A 22,438-nucleotide genomic window follows, 5' to 3' on the forward strand; every position below is an offset into this window, starting at 1 on the left:
AGGTCAAGTATTTAAGCGATTAACATTGCAAGATCACAGCTAAATATAAGCGCGAGATAGATAAGGCATTATAAATGTAAAATGCTGGTACGTTAATAACCAGTAATGGAAATTCCGTGTGGCTAGGGCCTCTCGTCGGGCAGACCGTTCGCCTTGTACAAGTCTTTCGAGTTGACGCCACGTCGGCGACTTGCGTCACTAAGGGGATGAAATGATGATAAGGACAACGCAACATCCAGTCCCTGAGTGGAGAAAGTCTCCAACCTAGCCGGGAATCGAACCCGGGCCGTGAGGTATGACATTCCGTCACGCTGACCACTCAGCTACCAGGGGCGGACATCAACAACCGGTGTAACCGCCAGTATGTTGAATGTAAAAATACGAACGAATACCCTTGCCAGATTACAGTTTGCGGGGTGGAGTTCCATGCCTGTTACACTTTATGAGTCAAAGAGTTCAAATGTGTGTAAAATCTTATGGGAATTAACTGTAAGGTCATCAGTCCCTAAGCTTATACACTACGTAACCTAAATTATCCTAAGAACAAACACACACATCCATGCCCGAGGAAGGACTCGAACCTCCGCCGGGACCAGCCGCGCAGTCCATGACTGCAGCGCCTTAGAACTTTATCAGCCAGTACGGGTACGATTAATGATGTTTGTGGATGACGCTGGGGTTATCGTCCGATGATGTCCCATATGTGCTCGACTGGAGACACATCTTGTGATCGGGCAGGCAAAGGCAACACGTCGACACTCTGTAGAGCATGCTGCATTACAACAGCAATGTGTGGGCGACCTACCTGTCGGTAGACACCCCCTGGAATGCTGTTAATGAATGGCAGCACAACAGGTCGAACGACCGACTGACGTACGATTTTGCAGTCAGAGTGTGGGGTAAGTAAGAGAGTGCTCCTGCTTTCATATGAACTCGCAGTTCAGACCATAACAGGCCATCAACGGCACCAAGGCAGAATCAGCTTTCACCTGAAAAAACAGCAGACCTTCACCGTACCATCCAATGAGTTCCCGCTTAACACCACTGAAGTCGCAAACGGTGGTGGTTAGGAGTCAGTGGAACGTACGCTGCAGAGCGTGTGGCTCGGAGTTAACCTTGAAGTAACCGATTTGTAATAGTCTGTTGTGTCACTTTTGTACCAGCTACTGCTCAAATTGCTACTGCAGATGCAGTATGATGCCATACTCCGAACACGACAGTCTTCCCTCTCGGTATTGCCACGTGGCCCTCCGGAGCCCGCTCTTCTTACGACCGTACATTCCCGTAACAACCGTTGCCAGCAGCCATGTACAGCCACTACATTCAAAATGGTTCAGATGGCTCTGGGCACTATGGGACTTACCTTCTGAGGTCATCAGTCCACTAGAACTTAGAACTACTCAAACCTAACAAACCTACGGACATCACAGACATCTATGCCCGAGGCAGGATTCGAACCTGCGACCGCAGTGGTCGCGCGGTTCCAGACTGTAGCGCCTAGAATCTCTCGGCCACTGCGGCCGGCCCACTACATTCCTGCCAAGTATTTTTGCAATGTCGCAGGAGGAACATCCAGCTCTTCTTAGCACTTGAACTGTGTCTTCTTCACAGTTCGATTCCTCTGCCTCTTAATGTCGCTTGCAGCGTTAATTCCAATTCCTGCCACGCGCCATCTTTTTTTGACTAGTGATCCCAAGGCAGCTGCGGATGGGCGGGAAGGCCGGGGTGGCGACTGGTCGCGGGTGGTGCAACGGTTGTCGACGCTATGTCTAGTGTGGACGTGGCGTCCATAAGGTTACTGGCTTAGGGTCTGAACAGAGGAGTCTGATTCAAGACGTCATGGAAATTCTATCAGTTCTGTTTCCCCTATTTTGCCGGTGTAGAAGCAAGACTGTGTCTCGGTACCGGTAGCTATTCGTCAGAGTGTGCAACAATCAAAGTAAGACCTATCATACACCTTTCTTCAGCGATGGTTGATATTCACCTTCCGCTGAAACGGTGATCCAGTAATATTGCCGAAGTTATTCATCTTGACTATTGTTGACTGTTCCTATCAGATGCTTTAGTATCCTCTTCCGTTTCTTCCGCTGTGTGCTGTTGGGTTCATTTCAGTGTTAATACTCAGCCCAATGTATTAGAAATGAGTTCTTGTTGTCTTGTGGTTGAGTCCTGGGTTTGTTTGAATCGATAACCAGAACGTCCCATACCACTCACGACGCACTTCAAGCAACCAAGATAAATGTGACTTAAATTTGCATTTGTGTGATTTGTTTATCGCGTTTTCTGTGAGATATTAGTTAATTGGTTAAATAACTATTTTATACTTTGAATTATGTAAAACTTGTCACGCCCGCGAAATGGGGTTTTGACATGCGATTTTTTTGGGGGGTGGGGGTGGGAAGAGGGGGGGGAGCTTCTGGTCAATTAATGAGTTTAGTACTTTGTAGAGGTCAATCTTATCCTTTCTTTACCTGCCTCAGCTTTAGGGAGGGGTTTAATTTCTCAAGCTAGCTTTAGGCCAGTACTGGTCCATTAGGTTCCCTTTGATCTAATATACAGTTTTATATTGCTTAGCCTAAGAGAGTAACTTATTGTAGTCGAGTTTATTAAGTGGGTTTTACATCACCAATGTGATCCCAAAGTGATGGTTTTTAAAAGCAATTTGTAACCCCTTTTATATGATGAGTTGTTCAGGGTGAAACAGAGTTGTGTTATCCATTCCATGATGCCCCTTTTGTTGGGTGCTAGATTTTTAGTGTTTAAGTAAGCCCATTGAAATATCACTCTGAAATTAAATTAACTGATCCGGCTTCCCGTAACAAGTGAATTTGTTTAATTCTCCGTGATCTACGATTTGTCTCGTCGAAAAGTGTTCCCGTGCTGTAATGTATACCACTCAAATCTGAACCAAGTTGTTGTCCGGTTTAACTGTTTATTCCCTCATTTTCATAGAATTTAAATTTTCTAACCTTGCAAGCCTTAATCTGTTTTCTGTAAATTATTGCTGTGACCTACCTAATCAATTGCAATACGTAATTGTTAGTGTTTTAACTGGTTGTGTTGCAATTAATGCAAATTTAAAGTCAAGCCTGTCGGTGATTCATATTCCCCGGTTCCTCATCCTCAGTGGTGCTAGAATTAAATTTTTATTTATAGCTTGTGTTAAGATTTTTCGGTGAGTTACTGGGAGAAAAGAATTGGTGCTCCAGCCCTATTACTCGATCTCGTTCAAACTCAGTGGGGTGTTGATAATGGCGTCTTTGTCGCCTTAAAGGCATTCTTGACTAAAATTAACTCACTTCGTCCAATCTTAAAGGTAACTACGCTTATGACCGTTACAGTGCGTGTTTAAAGCAAACCCGATTTTCATCGTCGTAGTGGTGCTATTAGCGCCTCTCTTTAGCGACTAGCACGTAATTTGAACAGACATTATCTTTCAGATGCAGGAACACGCCTACCAGCTTCCGCGTGCGTCGAAATTTATTTATAACTTCATAAATACAGACTTCAGTCGACAAAAACGTTGTATTTATGGAGATATAACTGTAATTAGCTAACTGAATATGGATGAAAGCCTGAAACGCATCTTGACATAAATGAAGCTGTCTAACAAGTGGCCAGACGCTGTGTTTCTTGAAGTAATTCAATCCGCAGCCAGAGAGTTCAACCACCATTAACATGGATAAATTAATCAAAGCAATGCAAAAACTGAAACATGGATACAGCTAACGCAGTTCATCATCTGTATTGCATATGCCACTACAAAAAGTCAGCCGGCCGATGTGACCGAGCGGTTCTAGGCGCTTCAGTCTGGAACCGCGCTGCTGCTACGGTCGCAGGTTCGAATCTTGCCTCGGGAATTGATGTGTGTGGTGTCCTTAGGTTAATTAGGTTTAAGTAGTTCTAAGTCTTCAGATGTTATGTCACATAGTGCTCAGAGCCATTTGAACCATCTGAACCAAAAAGTCAGCGAGAAGCGTAAGTGGCGATGAGAAAGTTCCCTTTCGAAGGCCGTACAGTTCAGAATCGGGATGCCAATTAGGCAAAATCACCATAAGCACTGAGGTAATCAACCTACCGAGGCACCACATTATAGATATCCGTTTGGTAGAACACCGTGTTCTGCAGCGTGAAGAAGTCCGTAACTACTTGCTGCAAATTCTCGTCCGACAGGACTCGTCGATCCTTCAAGGTCTTTTTGAAGCGACCGAAGGCGTGGTAATCGCATGGGGAGGGATCAGAACTATAGGGCGCGTGTTCGAGTGTCTCCCACTTGAGTTGGCACAACTTCTGCGTTACAAATTATGCGGTGTGGGGACGTGCGTTACGATGAAGCAGCAGCACTCCTTGCCCACAGCGGTGGTTTTCGACAGACATGCTGCCCCATACATATTCTTCATTCTCCGAAGGATTGCTAGCCATGTTTGCCCCTCGGCAGCCAAGAAGAGAAAAACGTAGGTCCTGTTTAGACGCATTTGGTATTAACGTCGGCATACTGCACGTTTCCGCGTTTACAGCGCACGTCGGGAAGACATCAGTGCTGCACTGGCCCCTTGCCTACATGTCGGAGTCGCGCTATGCTGCATATACGTTGCAGCAACGCCTTCAAACAGAAACTTTCTGATCGTCCCTTACAGAATCTACACAACTTTCTAATCTCTTCTAAACGTTTACCAGATAGATGTATTCACAGCTGGCTCATGTACAAGCCATTGAATAAACGAATAGAGTAGCTGTGAATAAATCGAAGATCAGTCGCATGAAGTTGCTACACTGAAGAATTTATCGGAATATAATCGCATGTGCAGGTGCCTATCTTTCCCCATGTTGTGGAGCGAGGAGCGATTGCTCAAGCCTGAAGACAAATTCATAATTGACTACAAACGGGATATAACACCTGATGAAACAGTTGTATGCAATCAGCGCCCCCCCCCCCCCCCCCCTCTCCCTCTTGGCGGGGCCAGCCGCATCCACCCGCTCCGGCCCGGTAGTCAGCTCTCCCGTTATTCGTTCGTTTCTTTCGTCAGTCCTCTCGACTGAATCGAGTTATCGAGTGGTTGCACTTTCCTATGTAACACGCGCGTCCGCGTCATCATATTTTATACGTTTCTGTCTGGCACATAGAAAGCTAACACATACCTACGAGAAAAGTCGCGGCGCCGGCAGGGGAGGCCGAGCGGTTCTAGGCGCTACAGTCCGGAACCGCGCGACCGCTACGGCCTCAGGTTCGAATTCTGCCTCTGGCATGAATGTGTGTGATGTCCTTAGGTTAGTTAGGTTTAAGTAGTTCTAAGTTATAGGGAACTGATGACCTCATAAGTTAAGTCCCATAGTGCTCGGAGCCATTTGAACCATTTTTGAAAAGTCACAGCCATTCTACTGATATGTTATTCTGTCTGGCATTTGTTCAAGAAAATTCATGAATACTCTACTGCTTTGTTGTACAGAGAACCTTCAAAAATGGTTCAAATGGCTCTGAGCACTATGGGACTCAACTGCTGAGGTCATCAGTCCCCTAGAACTTAGAACTACTTAAGCCTAACTAACCTAAGGACATCACACACATCCATGTCCGAGGCAGGATTCGAACCTGCGACCGTAGCGGTCGAGCGGCTCCAAACTGTAGCGCCTAGAACAGCTCGGCCACTCCGGCCGGCAGGGAATCTTCGATACGTAGCGTTATAAATACGGACTATTCGCCAACAGAAAGCTAGTTTACATTCAGAAGCACAAATATTAAGACTCAAGAAAGAATAAGTAAAAACTCCTAGTTGTAGCAAGTGCAAGTGTGAAGATTAGACAAGAGTGAGGGTGATCAGTTGATTGTGAAGTATTAATAATAGTAATTAATAGTAAGTTTTCAGTAAAAATATTGTTATGAGACTCATAATAATGTGACAATAGTTTCCCATACCGAACTATTGATGCGTATATCTACGGTAATAGTGACTTTTGAGAAGATTCCTGAAAACGCATTGTTACTATGTAGGCCCTCTACCGAATGCCCTAGAAAGAAACAAAATCGATAATAAAAGTTCCACACAAATAAATTGCCAGATGACGTCATCATGGCATATTGGAAAAAAAAACTGTTTTTATTCCAACACTGGACCACGTTGCGACTGACACGAGAGAACATTTTGCTGAAGGAAATAATTATCATTTAAAATTCAACATACTCTTCCCTTACAACTACTGAAACATGACAGTAATGATCTGGCACATAAATTGAATCGGTGCTTAACTGAACTACCGTTCTATGAATAAGAATCCCTTTTTGTGATGAAAAAGAGACTAATGGGAGAGATTATTCAATACAAGCAAACGAGCATAAACGCCCTTAATGATCGCGATCATGTTACGCAAGCGTTGTCTGTTTGTACTTGATCTCACTATCCGACTTTGCACACGCTGTACAAAATATTTGCTTGACTACCTGCGTCTATTGCTACAGTAGAAAGAAGTTTTTCAACATTGCGGTGTACAAGGACATGGCTGAGGTCGACAATGGAGGAGGATCGACTTGACGGCTTAGCTCTGTTGAACACTCACCGTGACAGTGATTGTCCTGTTGACGACGTAATTAACCAATTTGCCAGGAAGAATAGGCGCATGGAATTCATCAGTTAAGGAAGAGAACCACAATTGCAACTTCTTTATATCATAAGATGACATTGTCTTTTATATGTGTATAATCACTTTAAATATAACTTTCTTAAACTTTGCAAGTGAATTGATAATTTTTTATTACGGTAAAAGTAAAGGTAGCTTGAGATATCTTTAGCGCCCCTGCTTGAGGTTACTTCTGTATTCGCCACTGCATAAGCATGACTATAACCAAGACACACAATCTGCCAACCGTCCGAAACGAGCGGATGACCATAACTGGCGTATGGCGGAAGTAAAAGACAATCAGAAATAAAAGTTTCTGCTCATACTTCCAGTGGGAGTATAAGCAGGCTGCGTGGAACCTACGGGACGCACAAATGCGTCCTTCGCCCTGCTGGCACATGCTGAAGGCGAAGCTGCGACTCTTACATAACTGTTCGTCAAGTTATTGTAGAAGAGCGAGGTGGCGCAGTGGTTAGCACACTGGACTGGCATCGGGGAGGACGACGGCTCAAACCCGTCTCCGCCCAACCTGATTTAGGTTTTCCGTGATTTCCTAAATCGTTTCAGGTAAAAGCCGGGATGGTTCCTTTGAAAGGACTCGGCAGGTTTCCTCCCACATCCTTCCCTAATCCGAGCTTGTGCTCCGTCTCTAATGACCTCGTTGTCGACGGGACGCCAAACACTAATGTCCTCCTCCCTCCTCCTCCTTCATCGGAGGACATATGAAGGCAGCTCACAAAGTGTCTGCCAACGTTTCCGTTTTATTACAACATTTGGAATGATATAATTTTTTATCTAGCACGCTGCCTTCCGATGCACAAGCTTTCCAATATCACTAGAAATAAAACTAAAAAAAAATCCGTTGAGCAGTAAGTCACCGTTTACCTACATCTACATATACATGGTGGTCCATTGATCGTGACCGGGCCAAATATCTCACGAAATAAGGGTCAAACGATAAAACTACAGAGAACGAAACTTGCCAAGCTTGAAGGGGGAAACCGGATGGCGCTATGGTTGGCCCGCTAGATGGCACTGCCATAGGTCCAACGGATATCAACTGCGTTTTTTTTAATAAGAACCCCCATTTAAATTACATATTCGTGTAGTACGTAAAGAAATATGAATGTTTTAGTTGGACCACTTTTTTCGCTTTGTGATAGATGGCACTGTAATAGTAACAAACACAACATGAAACTTTAACGGCCATTTTCCGCAAAATATAAATTTCTGTATTTAGGTATACGTAACATCGAAAATAAATATCCCTTTACTTTCAAACTTGGTATGCTTATCAAACACTAAATACTTAATGCGAAACTATAGAATTTTCCAAATCTATTAAAACTGTGGTAAAAACTGAGATAATTAACTATAAAATTTGAGTTTTTTCTAAATATGAAGTTTAAAATGTAATAGCTCATTCATTTTTTCATAAATTAAATAAATTCTAGAGTTTTATACACCTGCAATTATGGTTTGTATGCTGTGCAATATTAATCGAAGAATCTCTCTTACGTATGAAGAAAAGTGTACCTATAGCAAAAAATGTAGCCAATAGTAAGTGAAAAAATGATGAAATTAGACATGTAAAAAATTGATTTCGTTATGTTTTTGAACTTCCACTGCTATGAATGTGAATCCTGAATCCTTCCTGGTCATGGTGACAAAGTTTTATGAATTTATTTGTAAAAGTTGTAAGAGTACAGACAGTGGAAATTAAAATGTCTTGTGGTGCCTCTCCTGCTCTAAGGCGGTCAGTACGATGTCCTCGCCCCCTTAAGCCACCTGTAAGAGGACCCAACAAATGAAAATACGACAGTTCTTTTTGAGTCATCAGTCTGGTCTGCTGCAGACCGCCATGAACTCCTCTCCCGTGTCAACCTCTTCATTTCAGAACAGCACTTGCAACCTATGACCTCAATAATTTTCTGGATGTATCCCAGTCTCCGTCTTCGTCTACAGTTGTTGCCCTCATGTCTTAACAGATGTCCTATCATCCTGTCCTTTCTCCTTGTTAGTGATTCCACATATTCCGATACTGTGCAGCACCTCCTCATTCGTTACCTCATCAGTCTACCTAATTCTCAACATTCATTTGTAGCACCACATCTCAAATGCTCCGATTCTCTTCTGTTCCTGTTTCCCCATAGTCCATGTTTCACTACCATACAACTCTGTGCTCCAGACATACATTCTCAGAAACTTCTTCCTCAAATTGAGGTCTATGTTTGATACTAGTAGACTTCTCTTGGCCAGGAATGCCCTTTTTTCCAGTGCTTGTCTACTTTTGATGACCTCGTTTCTCCGTTCGTCATTGGCTATTTTACTGCCTAGACAGTAGAATTACTTAACTTCATTTACAGTCCTGGAAATGGAAAAAAGAACACATTGACACCGGTGTGTCAGACCCACCATACTTGCTCCGAACACTGCGAGAGGGCTGTACAAGCAATGATCACACGCACGGCACAGCGGACACACCAGGAACCGCGGTGTTGGCCGTCGAATGGCGCTAGCTGCGCAGCATTTGTGCACCGCCGCCGTCAGTGTCAGACAGTTTGCCGTGGCATACGGAGCTCCATCGCAGTCTTTAACACTGGTAGCATGCCGCGACAGCGTGGACGTGAACCATATGTGCAGTTGACGGACTTTGAGCGAGGGCGCATAGTGGGCATGCGGGAGGCCGGGTGGACGTACCGCCGAATTGCTCAACACGTGGGGCGTGAGGTCTCCACAGTACATCGATGTTGTCGCCAGTGGTCGGCGGAAGGTGCACGTGCCCGTCGACCTGGGACCGGACCGCAGCGACGCACGGATGCACGCCAAGACCGTAGGATCCTACGCAGTGCCGTAGGGGAGCGCACCGCCACTTCCCAGCAAAGTAGGGACACTGTTACTCCTGGGGTATCGGCGAGGACCATTCGCAACCGTCTCCATGAAGCTGGGCTACGGTCCCGCACACCGTTAGGCCGTCTTCCGCTCACGCCCCAACATCGTGCAGCCCGCCTCCAGTGGTGTCGCGACAGGCGCGAATGGAGGGACGAATGGAGACGTGTCGTCTTCAGCGATGAGAGTCGCTTCTGCCTTGGTGCCAATGATGGTCGTATGCGTGTTTGGCCCTGTGCAGGTGAGCGCCACAATCAGGACTGCATACGACCGAGGCACACAGGGCCAACACCCCGCATCATGGTGTGGGGAGCGATCTCCTACACTGGCCGTACACCTCTGGTGATCGTCGAGGGGACACTGAATAGTGCACGGTACATCCAAACCGTCATCGAACCCATCGTTCTACCATTCCTAGACCGGCAAGGGAACTTTCTGTTCCAACAGGAAAATGCACGTCCGCATGTATCCCGTGCCACCCAACGTTCTCTAGAAGGTGTAATTCAACTACCCTGGCCAGCAAGATCTCCGGATGTGTCCCCCATTGAGCATGTTTGGGGCTGGATGAAGCGTCGTCTCATGCGGCCTGCACGTCCAGCACGAACGCTGGTCCAACTGAGGCGCCAGGTGGAAATGGCATGGCAAGCCGTTCCACAGGACTACATCCAGCATCTCTACGATCGTCTCCATGGGAGAATAGCAGCGTGCATTGCTGCGAAAGGTGGATATACACTGTACTAGTGCCGACATTGTGCATGCTCTGTTGCCTGTGTCTATGTGCCTGTGGTTCTGTCAGTGTGATCATGTGATGTATCTGACCCCGGGAATGTGTCAATAAAGTTTCCCCTTCCTGGGACAATGAATTCACGGTGTTCTTATTTCAATTTCCAGGAGTGTACTTCGTGACTATCAATCCCCATGTTAAGTTCTTCGCTGTTCTCATTTCTGCTACTTCTTATTACTTTCGTCTTTCTTCGATTTGCTCTTAATCCATATTCTGTACTCATTAGATTCTTCATACCATTCAGCATATCATGTAATTCTTCTTCACTTTCACTCAGGATAGCAATGTTGTCAGCGAGTCGTATCATTGGTATTCTTTCACCTAATTGCTCTCTTATTTCCATTATTGCTTCTCCGGTATAAATATTTAACAGCAGGGGCGAAAGACTACATTCCTGTCTTACACCCTTTTTAATCCGAGCACTTCGTCCTTGGTCGTCTGCTCTTATTATTCCCTCTTGGTTCGTATGTACTGTATATTACCCGTTCCTCCCTATAGTTCATGCTATTTTTCCTCAGAATTTTGAACATCTTGCACTATTTTACGTTGTCGAACGCTTTTTGCAGGCCGAGAAATCCTATGAAAGTGTCTTCATATTTCTTTAGTCTTGCCTCCATTATCAACCGCATCGTCAGAATTGCCTTTCCTAAAGCCAAACTGATTGTAATCTAATGCTTCATCAGTTTTGTTTCCTAGCCTTCTGTATATTACTCTTGCCATCCACTTGGATGCATGAGCTATTACGCTGACTGTGTTTGGATAGATGTCTGCCCATTACACATTACGACCGTCTTCAACAGTTGGCGGTCTCTGTCAGTCAGCAGACGAAGTCGGCCTGTACGCTTTTGTGTTGTACGTGTCCACGTTTCCATTACACTATCACATCGGAAACAGTGGACCAAGGGATGTTTAGGAGTGTGGAAATCTAGCGTAAAGACGTATGACACAAATGACACTCAATCACCTGACCTCGTTAAAAATCCGTGAGTTCCGCGGAGTGCCCCACTCTGCTCTCTCACGATGTCTAGTGATTACTGAGGTCGCTTATATAGAGTACGTAGCAGTAGGTGGCAGCACAATGCACCTAATATGAAAAACATATGTTTTTGGGGGTTTCCAGGTACTTTTGATAACATAGTGTATTTACCAGTGAACTGAACAATTCAAAAGTGACCCAACAGACATGGAGGACAAGGAAATAATAGGACGTCCGGTCACATCCCCTACTGATGCCTTATTGTGAGGTTTGCAAATTTTAAACAACTGAAGAGAGTCTGTTGATGAAGTGACATGGCCGGCCGCGGTGGTCTCGCGGTTCTAGGCGCGCAGTCTGGAACCGCGCGACTGCTACGGTCGCAGGTTCGAATCCTGCCTCGGGCATGGATGTGTGTGATGTCCTTAGGTTAGTTAGGTTTAAGTAGTTCTAAGTTCTAGGGGACTGATGACCACAGCTGTTAAGTCCCATAGTGCTCAGAGCCATTTGAACCATTTTTTGAGGTGACATGTTAGTCACGCTATTGCATGTGACAATATTCATAACAGGCTCATCTTTCGCAGAGCCCGTGCAAAAATGGGTTCTAAATCAACAAAATGGTGAATGCAAGTGTCATTGTGTAAGTATCTTCAACAGCCACTGAACTGCGATGCTACTGAAGATGAAAAGTTTTTTGAGCGAATCCTCACTGGAGCTGAAACTTGAGTCCATCATTTTGAACCAGAGATCAAACGGCAGAGGGAGCAATGGAATGGATCTCCAGCCATTAGGAATTCAAGAATCAAACCTCTGCAGGAAAAGTGAAGCTCACAGTTTTTTGGGAAGCACAAGGGCAAATTCTGGAACATTGCCACGGAGACTGATCAACAGTCAACGTTCCACTGATATGTCTTAAAACGGGTAGAAGCCTGCAATTAGAAACAAACGCTGTTGTCGATATAAATTCACATATTGCTGCCCACACTATTCAGACTCCTTAGAATATACATTTTGAAGCGTTAGGGCATCCTGATGTGATAGAAGAAGAAAAAGGAGTCAATTTAGAAGAGGTGGCGGATCCAGTATTAGAATCAGGATTTAAGGGAGCTTCGGAGGACTTAAAATCATATAAGGCAAAAGGAATATATAGCATTCCATCAGAATTTCTAAGATCATTGGGGAAAGTGGCAACAAAACGACCATTCACACTGGTGTGTAAAATGCATGAGGCTGGCGACATACCATCTAACTTTCGGAAGAATATCATCAACACAATTCCGAAGACTGCAAGAGCTGACAGGTGCGAGAATTGAACACAGGAACACAAGAATTCCAAACTGCAACAGGATCCACTGCAAGTACTATGACAGTTAGGCGGGAGGTGAGAAGGTGTGGGTATGGTGAATGCCCGGTGAACGTCATCTGCCAGCGTGTGCAGTGGCAACAGTAAAATTCGGAGGCGGTGGTGTTATGGTGTGGTCGTGTTTTTCATTGATGGGGCTTGCACTCCTTGTTGTTTTGCATGGCACTGTCACAGCACCTTCTTGCTTCCCACTGTTGAAGAGCAATTCGGGGATGGCGATTGCATCTTTCAACACGTTCGATCATATGTTCATAAAGCACGGCCTGTGGCGGGGTGGATAGATGACAGTAACATCCCTGTAATGGACTGACCCGCACAGAGTCCTGACCTGAATGTTTTGGAATACCGACTTCGTGCCAGGCCTCACCGACCGACATCGATACCTCTCCTCAGTACTCCGTGAAGAATGGGCTGTCATTCCCCAAGAAACCTTCCAGCACCTGATTGAGCGTATGGCTGCGACAGTGGAAGCGGTCATCAAGGCTAAGGGTGGGCCAACACCATGTTGAGCCGGCCGGAGTGGCCGAGCGGTTCTAGGCGCTACAGTCTGGAACCGCGCGACCGCTAGGTTTAAGTTGTTCTAAGTTCTAGGGGACTGATGACCGCAGAAGTTAAGTCCCATAGTGCTCGGAGCCATTTGAACCATTTTGAACACCATGTTGAATTCCAGCATTACCGATGGAGGATGCCACAAAGTTGTAAGTCATTTTCAGCCAGGTGTCCGGATACTTTTGATCACATAGTGTACTTCACTATGGTAAGGCAATGTCGCGTATTGTACTGAAAGTCTTTATGGATTTAGCTTCTGGTACCCCTTCAGACCACAGAAAACTGAATACAGAACTCTGTTCTTCTTTGGTACAAATGGAGAATAGCGCAGACCTGTTTAGTTTGCAGGTGCGCAAAGGGAACTGATATAATAAGGCTGTAACCTGCCACAAGCGAAGAAAACGTTGCCATCGAGCGGGTGGAATGCATATTGCCAACCTTAAGGTGATTAGCACGAAAGTGCTGATATTTACTTATCCTTGTAGTTAACATACCGTTTCCTAGTTGTTTAAACCATTATAATTATCAGTGTAATTTGAAATGAGATAGCCAATAAATAATAGTTATAATCGAGCACATCTGAATAAACTTACTGCCGTTCACTTCGAAGTCAATGTACTGAACGATCTTGCGGCAGAGCTTGTACTTGGCGCCTTCTATGTGCGTGGAGCAGTCCTTCTTCAGAGTGTCAGGAGGCACGTCCTTCGCGCAATTGCTGTCCGTGTGGCTGTTGCACTCGTAACATTCCAGGGACTCCACTGCAAACAGAAAACGTTCTATGTAATGCATTGAAGTACCGAACATGAAAGATGAAGAATAACAATGAAAACATAAAGAATTCAGAGAAACGTAGTTCCTTCTCGGATGAGGTTCCTTAGTGACACAAAACAGTCAGCAATATAGCGAAACTATTGCACAGTAGACTGAAACTATTAATAGGGCGAACATGGTGTTTGCATCTCTCCACTATTCTCCACACCCACAAAATCCTGATTCGACCAATTCTCTGCTATGCAAAATATTGCATGGATACCCATCCCCTCTAAGCCCTCGGACGACATACACTCCATCTAACTTTCTGTATCCGTTTATCTTCCCCAACATGGACCTCTACCATCTTATCAAATCTCGCCGCGCGGGATTAGCGGAGCGGTCTGAGGCGCTGCAGTCATGGACTGTGCGGCTGGTCCCCGGCTGAGGTTCGCGTCCTCCCTTGGGCATGGGTCTGTGTGTTTGTCCTTAGCATAGTTCAGGTTAAGTAGTGTGTAAGATTAGGGACTGATGACCTTAGCAGTTAAGTCGCATAAGATTTCACACACATTTTTTAAAAATCAAATCTCCACCTCTCCTTGAGCCCCAGTGGCCTGCGAAGACGTGTTTGGACTCATCCCAGATAGTGGTGAGATACCAACCTGACTGTCGCCCGCCATACGGCCCCACAACCAGGAGACGTGGTCTTGAGTGCCTTGTCTTTTCATAATAGGACCCCGTCGGTTGTCGTCGCGCGGGATTAGCCGAGCGGTCTGGGACGCTGCAGTCAAAGACTGTGCGGCTGGTCCCGGCGGAGGTCCGATTCCTTCCTTGGGCACGGGTGTGTGTGTGTGTGTGTTTGTCCTTAGGATAATTTAGGTTAAGTAGTGTGTAAGCTTAGGGACTGATGACCTTAGCAGTTAAGTCCCACAAGATTTCACACACACCCATTGGTTGCCATCCGCGGCACCCATACAGCACAGCGGTACGTCGACGATAATCTATGTCCTGTTTTGTTGCGCTTCGTCGTAAACAATCTTGGGCTTACATTTCATCATTTTCGTGCTTGCCAAAAGGTATCTTGGCCAGAAATTACGCCGGATCTCTCTCCAACTGAGAAGGTTCGGAGCATTATGGGCAGCACTCTTCAACAAGCTCGGGATTTTGACGATCTAACGCGCCAATTGGACAGAATTTGGCACGATGTCCCTCAGGAGGACATCCAACAACTCTGTCAATCAATACCAAGCCGAATAACTGATGGCATAAATGCCAGAGATCGTCCAACGCGTTATTGACATGCTCAATTAGTGAAGCTCTGTTTACAGAACAAATAATTCAATTTTCTGTAATTGTAATTATTTGTTTGTCTGTACATGTACATCGAATCTCCCGATTTCCTTCCCATTCGGATAATTCCTTCGAGCTGCGTTACTTTTTGTTAGAGTGTATCAATACTACTTCTCGTCTTCGTTTACGGCTTCGCTAGCATACGCTGTTACACTGGATCTCGCCTCGGATTTAGCGTTTTCGAATCTTTAAGTTGGAAGACGTTTTCGTCATCTGAATTTGGCCGGCAAAGAGAGGTTAATAGCAACGTCAGTGTCTAATCACCAGCTCTTGGTCGACGGTAGCAGTTAAACCGTGAAATCTGTTGGTAGTTTTATTCTGTACGCTGCTCTCATTTGTATAACCAGTCGTAACAACAAAAAGAAAACACGCACGAGTACTTACCACCGTAATTCACATGACAGGTATATGTCATATGAAAGGAGATCAATGAGAAGCTTACAAACGAATTCAGACAGTTTTATTAAAAAGAGCCTTGTGTAACATAATTCAGATAACTTGCTCTCTGGATAGTTTGTGGAGACAAAACTGCTGCTGCGTTTAATTAAACGCTCAGCCCGTCCACACACTAAACTGTCAGAGTAAACAAGTTTCTTGTGGTGGCCAGTCTTCTAAACCACTGCAATTAATATTAGTGTAAAATTGGTTCCAGTGCTCCTGGTAGATGGACGACAAACTGATATGAAATAGTTTCTGTTTTGTTGGGCTGCAAGTACCTCTCCAAAATAGTAATGACTTTGACAGTTTCGGGATTGTGTGTGGACGTACCGGTAGCCGCTCTTCTCAAGCACCATAAAACAATGAAGCACAACAGGGTGGGAATATTTTGGTACACTTTGCACTCTCTGCTACAAATCGGACAACGATTTACGTAACAAAGACGTAGACGTTAAATTGTGCACGAACACAACTTTGAAATTTCTCTACTGATGCACCGGTCTTAGTTTCAGCAGTTTATGGGAAGGATACTGTTTCAGCTATAGTACTATGTTGACAAAAACGCAAGTAGTTTAATACTGGCAAGGATTTGGACTTGTGGTGTAATGTGGCCATAAGTTTTGAGGGGTCGATGCGTCGAGTTGTTAGTTCTTCGGCAGTATTTTGTGACGCTGTACTGTGAGGTACTGAATATTAATCGCTATAGCGTATCTTTTGTTCTGTGCCTCTCTCCTCATCCCTCCCATCCACTGGTTTCAATCCCCAACGGTAGTGCTCTCGCAGGACACGACTTCACGCGTGTGTGTTGCGTTGTAATTTACTAGGTGCGACTGACCATCCTCCATTCCCTACACTGCACACATATTAACTGCTGGACAGCCACTTTCTGTGCGCATGTTCTAGCATCTTGTTGGCTTTTAGTGCCCACAGTGTCTTTCTTTCTTTCTCTCTCTCTCTCTCTCTCTCTCTCTCTCTCTCTTTTTTTTTAAGGCGACGTCCAATATCACAATTTACCAGATCTTTTGGTACCGCTTTACTTCATTGTCTTCCCGACAAAACTCTCACTGACTTGTTATGTTCGGGACTACCATCTGCTGATAATTATCACACAGTCAAAAAAGACAGAGTTCCATGGCATCACTGGGTGGAAAACATTGAGAGGCTGTTCAGCGGCGTAATTCGGCTTCCCCCCCCCCCCCCCCCCCCATGCACATTTGCAACTCGCTTCTCGAAGACAGTATGATGTGTCGTAAATGTATCTGGGTTGTGCAGAAGTGAGATACTTGAGATTAGTGTGAGGTGCAGCTATTCAAAGAAGTAAGTAAGATTACATTTCAGCAAGCCGTCGTCCCTGAAGTCGTTAAAGGAAGGAGCAGCAGGTCAGACATTGATTAGAATGGCACAATGGTAGAGTACGACCCTATTTTTCAAAGGATACATCTGGGAATTAATCAATTCAGGGAAACCTAGATCTGCATCGTCAGGCACAGATTTAACTTCGACTCTTACCGATTTCAAGTCGAGTATCTTAATGTTCTCGAGAAGCATGAGAAGGTGAAGCCTGGTATTTAGTCAAGAACTTCTCTTCAAATGCGCCGAGGGTTTGGACGAGCTTAATGTCGTCATTTGACGAACGAGTCACCACCCTTATTTCATGAGAGGGTGTGGAGATACAAATAACGATAAAATAAAATCTCTGTTGTACGCTTACGTAATTATCTTCTTCTTTTTCTTCTCCAACTCAACAGATGAACTGAAGAACTACACAATAGTTCCTGAGATTACCTCGAACATACACTCCTGGAAATTGAAATAAGAACACCGTGAATTCATTGTCCCAGGAAGGGGAAACTTTATTGACACATTCCTGGGGTCAGATACATCACATGATCACACTGACAGAACAACAGGCACATAGACACAGGCAACAGAGCATGCACAATGTCGGCACTAGTACAGTGTATATCCACCTTTCGCAGCAATGGAGGCTGCTATTCTCCCATGGAGACGATCGTAGAGATGCTGGATGTAGTCCTGCGAAACGGCTTGCCATGCCATTTCCACCTGGCGCCTCAGTTGGACCAGCGTTCGTGCTGGTGGTGCAGACCGCATGAGACGACGCTTCATCCAGTCCCAAACATGCTCAATGGGGGACAGATCCGGAGATGTTGCTGGCCAGGGTAGTTGACTTACACCTTCTAGAGCACGTTGGGTGGCACGGGATACATGCGGACGTGCATTGTCCTGTTGGAACAGCAAGTTCCCTTGCCGGTCTAGGAATGGTAGAACGATGGGTTCGATGACGGTTTGGATGTACCGTGCACTATTCAGTGTCCCCTCGACGATCACCAGAGGTGTACGGCCAGTGTAGGAGATCGCTCCCCACACCATGATGCCGGGTGTTGGCCCTGTGTGCCTCGGTCGTATGCAGTCCTGATTGTGGCGCTCACCTGCACGGCGCCAAACACGCATACGACCATCATTGGCACCAAGGCAGAAGCGACTCTCATCGCTGAAGACGACACGTCTCCATTCGTCTCTCCATTCACGCCTGTCGCGACACCACTGGAGGCGGGCTGCACGATGTTGGGGCGTGAGCGGAAGACGGCCTAACGGTGTGCGGGACCGTAGCCCAGCTTCATGGAGACGGTTGCGTATGGTCTTCGCCGATACCCCAGGAGCAACAGTGTCCCTAATTTGCTGGGAAGTGGCGGTGCGGTCCCCTAAGGCACTGCGTAGGATCCTACGGTCTTGGCGTGCATCCGTGCGTCGCTGCGGTCCGGTCCCAGGTCGACGGGCACGTGCACCTTCCGCCGACCACTGGCGACAACATCGATGTACTGTGGAGACCTCACGCCCCACGTGTTGAGCAATTCGGCGGTACGTCCACCCGGCCTCCCGCATGCCCACTATACGCCCTCGCTCAAAGTCCGTCAACTGCACATACGGTTCACGTCCACGCTGTCGCGGCATGCTACCAGTGTTAAAGACTGCGATGGAGCTCCGTATGCCACGGCAAACTGGCTGACACTGACGGCGGCGGTGCACAAATGCTGTGCAGCTAGCGCCATTCGACGACCAACACCGCGGTTCCTGGTGTGTCCGCTGTGCTGCGCGTGTCATCATTGCTTGTACAGCCCTCTCGCAGTGTCCGGAGCAAGTATGGTGGGTCTGACACACCGGTGTCAATGTGTTCTTTTTTCCATTTCCAGGAGTGTACAAACGTAAAGCGCTCCACGGGACATTAGTTTGTATGTGTAGAAAGGAAGAGAAAATTATTATAGAAACATAGAGTTTTCATAGAGCTGTTACTGATTTAATGTGATTGCGGTAGGATTGACATAAGACCCGCTACGTTTCCACTGATCGACGGTCGAATCCCTTTGTTCCCGTGCCCATTGCAGTCATAGCTGACGATGTCGTTGCGTCAACATTTGAACACGTAGGGGGGAGGGGAGGGCGAGGGGGTCTACTGCAGAGCTCAATGTTCGACAATGTACGATGAACGGCTTGCTCTGAAACATTTATGCGTGCACCAGTATCGTGCTTTTTCGGCAGAAATGCCACAGATCACCATCTATTCTACTTCACACAGTAGACAGGTCTCAGAACCCCACGTGCTGCGAAGAGTTGTGGACGTCCAACCATTTACTGCCTAGTGGTGCACTACTGGCCATTAAAATTACTACACGAAGAAGAAATGCAGATGATAAATTGGTATTCATTGGACAAATATATTATACTAGAACAGACATGTGATTACATTTTCACGCAATTTCGCTGCATAGATCCTGAGAAATCAGTACCCAGAACAACCACCTATGGCCGTAATAACGGCCTTGATACGCCAGGCCATTGCGTCGAACGGAGCTTGGATGGCGTGTACAGGTACAGATGACCATGCAGCTTCAAGACGATACCACACTTCATCAAGAGTAGCGACTGGCGTATTGTGTCGAGCCAGTTGCTCGGCCACCATTGACAAGAAGTTTCCAGTTGGTGAGAGATCTGGAGAATGTGCTGGCCAGGGCAGCAGTCGAACATTCTCTGTATCCAGAAAGGCCCGTACAGGATCTGCAACATGCGATCGTGCATTGTCCTGCTGAAATGTAGGGTTTCGTAGGGATCGAATGAAGGGTAGAGCCACAGGTCGTAACACATCTGAAATGTAACGTCCACTGTTCAGAGTGCCGTCAATGCGAACAAGAGGTGACCGAGATGTGTAACCAATGGCACCCCATACCATCACCCCGGGTGATACGCCAGTATGGTGATGACGAATACACGCTTCCAATGTGCGTTCACCGCGATTTCTCCGAACACGGATGCGACCATCATGATGCTGTAAACGGAACCTGGATTCATCCGAAAAAATGGCGTTTTGCCATTCGTGCACCCAGGTTCGTCGTTGAGTACACCATCGCAGGCGGTCCTGTCTGTGATGCAGCGTCAAGGGTAACCGCAGCCATGATCTCCGAGCTGATAGTCCATGCTGCTGCATACGCCGTCGAGCTGTTCGCACAGATTGTTGTTGCCTTGCAAACGTCCATATCTGTTGACTCAAGGATCGAGACGTAGCTGCAAGATGCGTTACAGCCATGAGGATAAGGTGCCTGTCATCTCGACTGCTAGTGATACGAGGCCGTTGGGATCCAGCACGGTGTTCCGCATTGCCCTCCTGAACCCACCGATTCCATATTCTGCTAACAGCCATTGGATCTCGACCAACGCGAGAAGCAGTGTCGCGATACGATAAACCGCAATCGCCATTGACTACATTCCGACCTTTATCAAAGTCGGAAATGTGATGGTACGCATTGCTGCTCCTTACACGAGGCATCACGACAACGTTTCACCAGGCAACGCCGGTCAACTGGTGTTTGTGTATGAGAAATCGGTTGGAAATTTTCCTCATGTCAGCACGTTGTAGGTGTCGCCACCGGCACCAACCTTGTGTGAATTCTCTGAAAAGCTAATCATTTGCGTATCACAGCATCTTCTTCCTGTCGGTTAAATTTCGCGTGTGTAGCACGTCATCTTCGTGGTGTAGCAATTTTAATGGCCAGTAGTGTAGTTTCACTGCTCTTCTACCGCTTTCCGCAGATGCTCACGACAGTAGCACGCGAACATTCGGCCAGTTTCGCCGTTTTCGAGAGATTCGTTCACAGGCCCTGTGTAATATGAATCTGCCTTTTGTCAAAGTCGCTTATCTCAACGGATTTCGCTATTTGCAGGCCAAATCTTCACTAGGATGATCCCCCGCTCGTGTCTTCTCGGCTTTCGTACTTTCGTTACTCGTCGCGTGCTCGCAATGCCACCAGGCGGCATCCAACGTCGCGCTGAGCAGTGGACATAATGTTTTGGCTGATCGGTGTATATGGAAACAGAAGTTACTGAATACTATAAACGCCAGAGACGTACGTTAACAGAATGTCTGCCGCATTGCACAGCTAGACGGGGACCTGATTCTGTACGCCAGGTAAGGTGAGTTTCGGGAAACGGTCTCTTCCCCGACCAGAAACACTCCTTGCGCTGGTGGTTTGCAGAGGGAATGCTGCCGGCGCGTGAGGAGGGAGCTATCGGAAGGTGCGGGTGTGAAGCTGAGGTCAGTGCTGGGAACTCGGCCAGCGCCGCGCCGCGCTCAGCCGATCAATACGCGGCCACCGCCCGCCGCAGGACCACGCGAGGCCGGAGGCCGGAGGCTGGAGCTGAGCTCCACACAGCAGCTGCCTTACAAGGAGAGGCCACGGCGTTTCGAAAGCCGATTTACTGCCAACTTCGTACAATCGTACTACTCCATGAGGACAACAAAATGTGTAAGCAGTAGCCTACTTCCCAAGCATTATTGAGAAAATCTCAAGATAATTTCGGTCGTCGAATATATATATCTGTGCGTGGTCATTTAACCATTAAGCGGCCGCAGTCGAGTGGTGCCGGCACGGTAGCTCAGCATGTTCGGTTAGAGCGTTAGCTACTCTTTATAATAAAAAACCTGAGCGAACGGATCATCGACAAATGGGTGTAATTGGATGTCCGCCCTGAACAAAATTCAACGAACAATATAGAACAAAATGTTTTATTAAAAAAAAGTGTTTGGCGTTCAAGCCGCTGGATCGCTGGATCGAGCTGTGTTCGTCAGTTTTTTTTTTTATTTTCAACACAGCCATTTTCTTTATTATTTATATTACAGCTGATATAATGGGGAAGGTACGAGTAATCGGATGATATTTTATTAAATTTACAATGTTATTTGGCAGTCTACCAATTTTTATTATCACAAATAATGTAACATTCATAACTATCGACTAGTACACGACCGAATGCATAAAGTCATACTGAAAATGTATGCTTGTCCGTGATTTGAGAAATCCTTTATAGCTGGAAGGAGCCCGAAACGACTTGTTACCTACAAGTTTTGACCGGCACAGACGGCTTTCGAAAGATGCACAGTTAATCGTCGCTTTCGACACTACGAGCACAAGTTGCAGGATGGTATTTTTCGTAAAAGCATGGAAAACATGAAGTTAAACGGCACCAACTCCATTGAATAAATGCTATGTTTCGGCATACGCAAGGTCTTTTGACGTTTTCTGTGGAAAACAAACCTAGTTAACATTTTGAAAAGGCTCCCTTTCAGACGATAGTTTGGAAGCAGTATTTCCTTAAAAATCGGCGCTGCTAATTGGTTATGCAGTCTATCTATCTATCTATCTATCTATCTATACCCGAA

The 22,438-nt window shown here is 46.2% G+C and overlaps 1 protein-coding gene across 1 annotated transcript in view; it reads right to left on the bottom strand.

Moving 5' to 3' along the window:
• Positions 1 to 22,438, bottom strand: part of LOC126336557 (uncharacterized) — a 145,167-nt gene that overhangs the window by 11,200 nt on the left and 111,529 nt on the right. The window contains exon 2 of the mRNA XM_050000405.1: positions 13,764 to 13,928. Coding sequence (XP_049856362.1) covers positions 13,764 to 13,928 — 165 coding nt within the window. The remainder of the gene's footprint in view (positions 1 to 13,763; positions 13,929 to 22,438) is intronic.

Source organism: Schistocerca gregaria, chromosome 2 (assembly GCF_023897955.1).
Source record: "Schistocerca gregaria isolate iqSchGreg1 chromosome 2, iqSchGreg1.2, whole genome shotgun sequence".
Taxonomy (NCBI): domain Eukaryota; kingdom Metazoa; phylum Arthropoda; class Insecta; order Orthoptera; family Acrididae; genus Schistocerca; species Schistocerca gregaria.